The sequence below is a fragment of the Pristiophorus japonicus genome, chromosome 16 (assembly GCF_044704955.1).
Source record: "Pristiophorus japonicus isolate sPriJap1 chromosome 16, sPriJap1.hap1, whole genome shotgun sequence".
In the NCBI taxonomy this organism is placed as follows: Eukaryota; Metazoa; Chordata; class Chondrichthyes; family Pristiophoridae; genus Pristiophorus; species Pristiophorus japonicus.
In genome coordinates, this window is record NC_091992.1 from 45,161,380 (window position 1) to 45,170,097 (window position 8,718).

The following is an 8,718-nucleotide window of genomic DNA, read 5'->3' on the forward strand; positions in this document are numbered from 1 at the left end:
GCATCCAACCTGTCCAAACCCGTCAGAATTTTAAACGTTTCTATGAGGTCCCCTCTCACTCTTCTGAACTCCAGTGAATACAAGCCCAGTTGATTCAGTCTTTCTTGATAGGTCAGTCCCACCATCCCGGGAATCAGTCTGGTGAATCTTCGCTGCACTCCCTCAACAGCAAGTATGTCCTTCCTCAAGTTAGGAGACCAAAACTGTACACAATACTCCAGGTGTGGCCTCACCAAGGCCCTGTACAACTGTAGCAACACCTCCCTGCCCCTGTACTCAAATCCCCTCGCTATGAAGGCCAACATGCCATTTGCTTTCTTAACCGCCTGCTGTACCTGCATGCCAACCTTCAATGACTGATGTACCATGACACCCAGGTCTCGTTGCACCTTCCCTTTTCCTAATCTGTCACCATTCAGATAATAGTCTGTCTCTCTGTTTTTACCACCAAAGTGGATAACCTCACATTTATCCACATTATACTTCATCTGCCACGCATTTGCCCACTCACCTAACCTATCCAAGTCACTCTGTAGCCTCATAGCATCCTCCTCGCAGCTCACACTGCCACCCAACTTAGTGTCATCCGCAAATTTGGAGATACTACATTTAATCCCCTCGTCTAAATCATTAATGTACAATGTAAACAGCTGGGGCCCCAGCACAGAACCCTGCGGTACCCCACTAGTCACTGCCTGCCATTCCGAAAAGTACCCATTTACTCCTACTCTTTGCTTCCTGTCTGACAACCAGTTCTCAATCCACGTCAGCACACTACCCCCAATCCCATGTGCTTTAACTTTGCACATTAATCTCCTGTGTGGGACCTTGTCGAAAGCCTTCTGAAAGTCCAAATATACCACATCAACTGGTACTCCTTTGTCCACTTTATTGGAAACATCCTCAAAAAATTCCAGAAGATTTGTCAAGCATGATCTCCCTTTTACAAATCCATGCTGACTTGGACCTATCATGTCACCATTTTCCAAATGCGCTGCTATGACATCCTTAATAATTGATTCCATCATTTTACCCACTACTGAGGTCAGGCTGACCGGTCTATAATTCCCTGCTTTCTCTCTCCCTCCTTTTTTAAAAAGTGGGGTTACATTGGCTACCCTCCACTCGATAGGAACTGATCCAGAGTCAATGGAATGTTGGAAAATGACTGTCAATGCATCCGCTATTTCCAAGGCCACCTCCTTAAGTACTCTGGGATGCAGTCCATCAGGCCCTGGGGATTTATCGGCCTTCAATCCCATCAATTTCCCCAACACAATTTCCCGACTAATAAAGATTTCCCTCAGTTCCTCCTCCTTAATAGACCCTCTGACCACTTTTATATCCGGAAGGTTGTTTGTGTCCTCCTTAGTGAATACTGAACCAAAGTACTTGTTCAATTGGTCTGCCATTTCTTTGTTCCCCGTTATGACTTCCCCTGATTCTGACTGCAGGGGACCTACGTTTGTCTTTACTAACCTCTTTCTCTTTACATACCTATAGAAACTTTTGCAATCCGCCTTAATGTTCCCTGCAAGCTTCTTCTCGTACTCCATTTTCCCTACCCTAATCAAACCCTTTGTCCTCCTCTGCTGAGTTCTAAATTTCTCCCAGTCCCCAGGTTCGCTGCTATTTCTGGCCAATTTGTATGCCACTTCCTTGGCTTTAATACTATCCCTGATTTCCCTAGATAGCCACGGTTGAGCCACCTTCCCTTTTTTTTTTTTATTTCACTGGAATATATTTTTGTTGAGCACTATGAAAGAGCTCCTTAAAAGTCCTCCACTGTTCCTCAATTGTGCCACCGTTTAGTCTGTGTTTCCAGTCTACTTTAGCCAACTCTTCCCTCATCCCACTGTTGTCCCCTTTGTTTAAGCATAGTACGCTCGTTTGAGACACTACTTCCTCACCCTCAATCTGTATTACAAATTCAACCATACTGTGATCACTCATTCCGAGAGGATCTTTTACTAGGAGATCGTTTATTATTCCTGTCTCATTACACAGGACCAGATCTAAGATAGCTTGCTCCCTTGTAGGTTCTGTAACATACTGTTCTAAGAAACAATCCCGTATGTATTCTCTGAATTCCTCCTCAAGGCTACCCCGTGCGATTTGATTTGACCAATCGATATGTAGGTTAAAATCCCCCATGATTACTGCCGTTCCTTTTTCACATGCCTCCATTATTCCCTTGATTATTGCTCGCCCCACCGGGAAGTTATTATTTGGGAGCCTATAAACTACGCCCACCAGTGACTTTTTCCCCTTACTATCTCTAATCTCCACCCACAATGATTCAACATTTTGTTCATTAGAGCCAATATCGTCTCTCACAACTGCCCTGATATCTTTCTTTATTAACAGAGCTACCCCACCTCCTTTCCATTTTTGTCTATTTTTCCGAATTGTCAGATACCCCTGTATGTTTAATTCCCAGTATTGGCCACCCTGCAACCACGTTTCTGTAATGGCCACCAAATCATACCCATTTGTAATGATTTGTGCCGTCAACTCATTTACTTTATTTCAAATGCTGCGTGCGTTTAAGTAGAGTGTTTTAATACTAGTTTTTAAACCATGATTTTTAGTTTTGATCCCTCCTGCAGCCCCTTTATATTTATACATATTGTCCCTTCCTATCACCTTGTGGTTTACACTTACCCCAGTGCTACTCTGCTCTGTTGCCTCCTGCCTTTTGCATTCTTTCTTGAGGTCCTATTCATCTGAGCTCTCACCCACTCTAACTAGCTCAGAGCCCACTCCTGGGTTCCGAATACTCCTTGCACTGAGGCACCGCACTTTCATGCTTACCTTTTTATTACACTTTGACCCTTTAGAATTTTGCTGTACAGTGGCCCTTTTTGTTGTTTGCCTTGGGTTTCTCTGCTCTCCACTTTTACTCATCTCCTTTCTGTCTTTTGCTTTTGTCTCCATTTTGTTTCCCTCTGTCTCCCTGCATTGGTTCCCATCCCCCTGCCATGTTAGTTTAACTCCTCCCCAACAGCATTAGCAAACACTCCCGCTCGGACATTGGTTCCGGTCCTGCCCAGGTGCAGACCGTCCAGTTTGTACTGGTCCCACCTCCCCCAGAACCGGTTCCAATGCCCCAGGAATTTGAATCCCTCCCTGCTGCACCACTGCTCAAGCCATGTATTCATCTGCGCTATCCTGCGATTCCTACTCTGACTAGTACGTGGCACTGGTAGCAATCCCAAGATTACTACTTTTGAGGTCCTACTTTTTAATTTAGCTCCTCGCTCCTTAAATTCGTCTCTTAGGACCTCATCCCGTTTTTTACCTATATCGTTGGTACCAATGTGCACCACAACAACTGGCTGTTCACCCTCCCTTTTCAGAATGTCCTGTACCCGCTCCGAGACATCCTTGACCCTTGCACCAGGGAGGCAACATTCCATCCTGGAGTCTCGGTTGCGGCCGCAGAAACGCCTATCTATTCCCCTTACAATTGAATCCTCTATCACTATCGCTCTCCCACTCCCTTTCCTGCCCTCCTGTGCACCAGAGCCAGCCACGGTGCCTTGAACTTGGCTACTGCTGCCCTCCCCTGATGAGTCATCCCCCTCAACAGTACTCAAAGCGGTGTATTTGTTTTGCAGGGGGATGACCACAGGGGACCCCTGCACTACCTTCCTTGCACTGCTCTTCCTGTTGGTCTTCCACTCCCTATCTGGATGTGGACCCTTTACCTGAGGTAAGACCAACTCGCTACACGTGCTAATCACGTCATTCTCAATATCGTGGATGCTCCAAAGTGAATCCACCCTCAGCTCCAATTACGCAACGCGGTCCGTCAGGGAAATACTCAGTTAGACATTTTTATGCTGTAATACCCCACAAATACCGTTTAACAACATGTATTTCAATAGTACCTTTAACATAGTAAAACATCCCAAGATGCTTCAAAAAAAATTTGACACCGAGCCACATATGGAGATATTAGGACTGGTGACTAAAAGGTTGGTCAAAGGGGTAGGTTTTAAGGAGTGTCATAAAAGGAGAGAGGTAGAGAGGTTTCAGGAAGGAATTCCAGAGCCTAGGCAGCTGAAGACACAGGCGCCAATGGTGGAGCAATGAAATCAGGGATGAGCAAGAGGCCAGAATTGGAGGCGCAGAGATCTCGGAGGATTATAAAGCTGGAATAGGTTATAGAGATCGGGTGGGGCAAGGACATGGAGGAATTTGATAAAAGGATGAGAATTTTTAAAATCGTGATGTTGCCAGACCGTGGAGCCAATGTAGGTCAGCGAGCACAGGCAATGGGTAAACGAGATTTGGTGTGAATTAGGATACAGGTAGCAGACAGTCTGTCGAGTAGAAGCTAACCGAAACTGCATGTACACTACAAATCCAGAATCCTGAGAGAAACGGAAGATTCCTGGGGAAATTAGTCTTACTTTGGGCCTGACTCCGGATTGCCACCATAACCTAATGAACTGTTTTGCACTGATGCTACGTTTGCAGTGTAAATGCAGCCTAAGCCCACACTTCCTAGCACCATCTGGTGTGAAATGATTCTAGTTTTAAAAATCATTTTCGGATCCAATAGCATCTACTGTCATAATGCAGACATCATCAATTTTCAAACTACAGAGCCCAGACATCATCAATTTTCAAACTACAGAGCCCAAGTTGAGCAAACATACAAAACAGACAAGACTAAAATTGAATCTCTAATGCGCTACTGATCACCGAGCCAGAAACAAGGGGGAAAAGTTTTATAAATAAAAACAGGAAATGCTAGAAATACATAATCAGAGTCTGTAGACAGGTTATGAAGTTCCAAATCCTGCCTTTTCTCTTTACAGAAAAGGCTGACTGAGCTGCTCTGTATTACCAGCATTATCTAATTTTATTTCATATTTCCAGCATATGCAGTTTTTTAAATTTTTATTTTACCAAACAGTAATGTGATTGCACCTGTAAAACTCCTTCATGGCAGACAGTACTGCTAGGCTTTAGTTATAAGAATATGGCAGCTATTGCAACTGTGGGTGGATTTTACAAACTATGACTACTATAATGTGCCCACTTCTGTTCAACCACATTATCCTGAGTGTCAAATAGCAATAGAGACATACAGGAAATTACAATGATATGCAAGTCTTAGAATACTCCTTTAGGGAGCCTCACATTCATTTATTTGTGTTTACTGAACAAAAGGAAAAATCCTGTAATAAGCATAGCAGTCACTGCTGCCTCCACTAGCTTGTGAAGATGCCATTTTTTCTCCAGACTTTTCCTGCTTTTGCGAAGCTGCATCCTTCTCCAGCGCAGAATCTGCTCCTTCTCCAGTTGCTCCCCATAATGAGCCCTGTAGAACTCATCAAAATTGAACTTTGGTTTCCCAGTGTCTAATGTATCTGATGAGCTCCTGGCCTGTGATTGCTTTGCCGTTGAGGCTTGGACTTTTTCCAAAGGTTTTTTCCCGATATGCAAATCTGCTGAAGTCAGAATCCTTCGATCGTACTTCTTCCTCAGACTTATGCTGCCCAGCACGGAATATGCCTCATTGATTTGAGTGAATCTCAATGCTGCCTCCTCACTGCCTGCATTTCTGTCTGGGTGGTAAATAAGTGACTGCTTGTAGTAAGCAGATTTGATCTGACTCTGGGTGGCATTGGGAGAGATTTTCAAAACATCATAGTATACTGTGTTGCTCCCTTGTGGAGGTGGGACAGCATTATTTCCACTCGAATACCTTGTGCCATCTTTAAAATGGCCGTATGTTCTGCATTGGTACAGTACTTTGATGACAGAATAGTGGTGATGCCGGTATCTGTTACCATCCTTGAGTGATGCACGGGCACTTGAGACGATTAACCGTTTAAAAGTCTGGACATTCCAAAGCCCTTGATGGTATTTGTCACTGATCCTCCGAGAGAACAAGGCGTGACAGGACAAACAACTCCCATGTTTGGCAAACCCTTTAGCGGTGTATGCACCACTGTCACCGCATGCCCTCGCCCTAGAGAAAGGGCACCCAGTCGCTGGAAATGTCATGCTCCCAACCACCCGGCTGGACTTCACTGATGGGCATTCTTTGCCAAGCGGCCCACCTGGAGGACCATTCACAGATTCTTGCTGAGTGGGGTACAAGTGCAGCACAGCAAGGGCCTGTGAGAGGCATTGCACGACCCGGGCCCCATCCTGTGTTGACCCCCACCTGGGATTGTCCCTGGGGGTAAATCGGGGCTGCCAGGGGTCCAGGTGCCCACCACCTTCAGCAATGGCTCCTCTTTGGACACTCAGCCCCCCTGCCATTGGCTGAGGCGGAGGCGCGCCCCCTGCCCCGCGCGCCCCCGCCCGCTGCTGACAGTTGGTTTCCGACCGGCCGCCGGGCCGCTGCCGAACATCAGCTCCCACGGGGCCTAGGTTAGTCCCCGGACACCGGTCGCGTCTTAGGCCGCCACCAGCAACTACTTTACTCGCCCAGTCCCCCGTGTCCCGGCCTTGATGTGTCCTCATACACCGACCGGCAAACGCCAGCGCCATCTTCTCAGGCCGTCACCGGGGAGGCGGGATCTGACCCTGACTGACAGCCGCCTCAACCAATCACAGGTCAGAGATTCATGATCAACATGACTTCCAGCCATTTACAACGTCACAGATTCAGCCTATGACAGTGCAGGTTTCGTGTATGTCCCGCCCACATTGGCCCTGATTGACAGCTCGACCTACAATTGCCAATCACTTGCTTTTTACCCACCAATTGAAATGGACTCAGAGCAATGACCAAGTTTGATTCCTGTAAAACTTTCAAACGTTATTGTTAAAGTGACACTTTCGAAAAACTATTCGGCAAATTTATTTTGTTTGGGAAAAGATGTACCATGTTCTTAATGTTATCATCAATCACAAATGAGCTGGTGATTGATTTGAAGCATTCATCCTTGAGACTGTCCCAATGATGAAACGTTTACAACCTTCACTTTCCCTTTGTTTTTCCATTAGCATTTGTGAAGTCCTCTGGGAGATTTCATTTTTCCACTACTGTTTATCATCATCATAGGCAATCCCTCGAAATCGAGGAAGACTTGCTTCCACTCTAAAAGTGAGTTCTCAGGTGACTGAACAGTCCAATACGGGAATTACAGTCTCTGTCACAGGTGGGGCAGACAGTGGTTGAAGGAAAGGGTGGGTGGGGAGTCTGGTTTGCCGTACGCTCCTTCCGCAGTCTGCGCTTGATTTCTGCATGCTCTCGGCGACGAGACTCGAGGTGCTCTTCCTCCACTTTGGGTGGTCTTGGGCCAGGGATTCCCAGGTACCGGTAGTGATGTTGCACTTTATCAAGGAGGCTTTGAGGGTGTCCTTGAAGCATTTCCTCTGCCCACCTGGGGCTTGCTTGCCATGCAGGAATTCCGAGTAGAGCACTTGCTTCGGGAGTTTTGTGTTACATAGAAAATAGGTACAGGAGTAGGCCATTCGGCCCTTCGAGCCTGCACTGCCATTCAATGAGTTCATGGCTGAACATGCAACTTTAGTCCCCCATTCCTGCTTTCTCGTCATACCCCTTGATCCCCCTAGTAGTAAGGACTACGTCTAACTCCTTTTTGAATATATTTAGTGAATTGGCCTCAACAACTTCCAGTGATAGAGAATTCTACAGGTTCACCACTCTCTGGGTGAAGAAGTTTCTCCTCATCTCGGTCCTAAATGGCTTACCCCTTATCCTTAGACTGTGATCCCTGGTTCTGGACTTCCCCAACATTGGGAACATTCTTCCTGCATCTAACCTGTCTAAACCCGTTGGGCATGCGGACGATGTGGCCCGCCCAGCAAAGCTGGTCAAGTGTAGTCAGTGCTTCGATGCTGGGGATGTTGGCCTGAGCGAGAACACTAATGTTAGTGCGTCATTTATATATTTGTATAGCACCTTAAACAACGTCCCAAGGCACTTAAGTTGCTATATAAACGCAAGTTGTTTCTGTTGTAGCTACAGTAATTAAACACATTTATTAAAATATTTAACTAAATATATTGCCTCAGCTTTTATCGCTTCATTTCCTCACAAATTTCAGTGGCCTGGAAATTGTGGTCAGAGGCTTACTGCCCATGTATGCTCTGGAGCTTCGGACTCCTGTGACCCTGGACCTGTAGGCGTACGCCTGTGTAAAGGCCCACAGATCCCAGGGGCGCAGGCGGTTCGCCAGGCCAACCAATTACAAAGGAGGATTCCTATTATCCTTATGAGGATTCGATTTACGTACGGAAGTAATAGAAATGATCCAATAGATAAAATTTCACAACACTGAACTAAAAACAAATGATCACAGGATCAAAATTAATTAAAAGCCCCTTTAATTAAACATTTAAAATAAAAATTAAAATTTTTGAAGAATGTAAACATTTTTAAACAGGACAAACAACCTAAACTAATTTTAAATGTAAGTGAATGTTTAAATCATTAAAAAAATGTTTTAAACATTTATTTTAACCCTTACGCTGGTAAAAGGCCTTACACCTGTTTTACCAGGCGTAAGAATTTTGTGGGTATTCGCTGGGCAGTAGTTGGGGAAATAGCCCAAATCTGTGCCAGCGAAAGTGATTTTGTAGCAGTTGCATACGATCTGTTCAGGAGCAACTTGACAGATCTCAAGGTCTGGGTTTTCGTGCATGCACATTGCATGCAGAAATCAGGAATTTGCAGGGCCCTTCACAACACCTACGCATACGCCGCCATAGTCCCCGTAAACT

At 45.6% G+C, this 8,718-nt stretch overlaps 1 protein-coding gene across 1 annotated transcript; it reads right to left on the reverse strand.

The window, feature by feature from the left end:
• Nucleotides 1-4,607: 4,607 nt before the first annotated feature.
• On the reverse strand, nucleotides 4,608-6,545 carry LOC139226474 (uncharacterized). The gene has a single exon (XM_070857274.1). The coding sequence runs from the start codon at nucleotides 6,514-6,516 to the stop codon at nucleotides 5,161-5,163; it is 1,356 nt and encodes a 451-aa protein (XP_070713375.1). The 5' UTR covers nucleotides 6,517-6,545; the 3' UTR covers nucleotides 4,608-5,160.
• Nucleotides 6,546-8,718: the final 2,173 nt, after the last annotated feature.

What these genes read in the sequence shown, in the direction of transcription:
- LOC139226474 (XM_070857274.1), bottom strand. Translation starts at nt 6,516, where the DNA reads ATGGCGCTGGCGTTTGCCGGTCGGTGTATGAGGACACATCAAGGCCGG.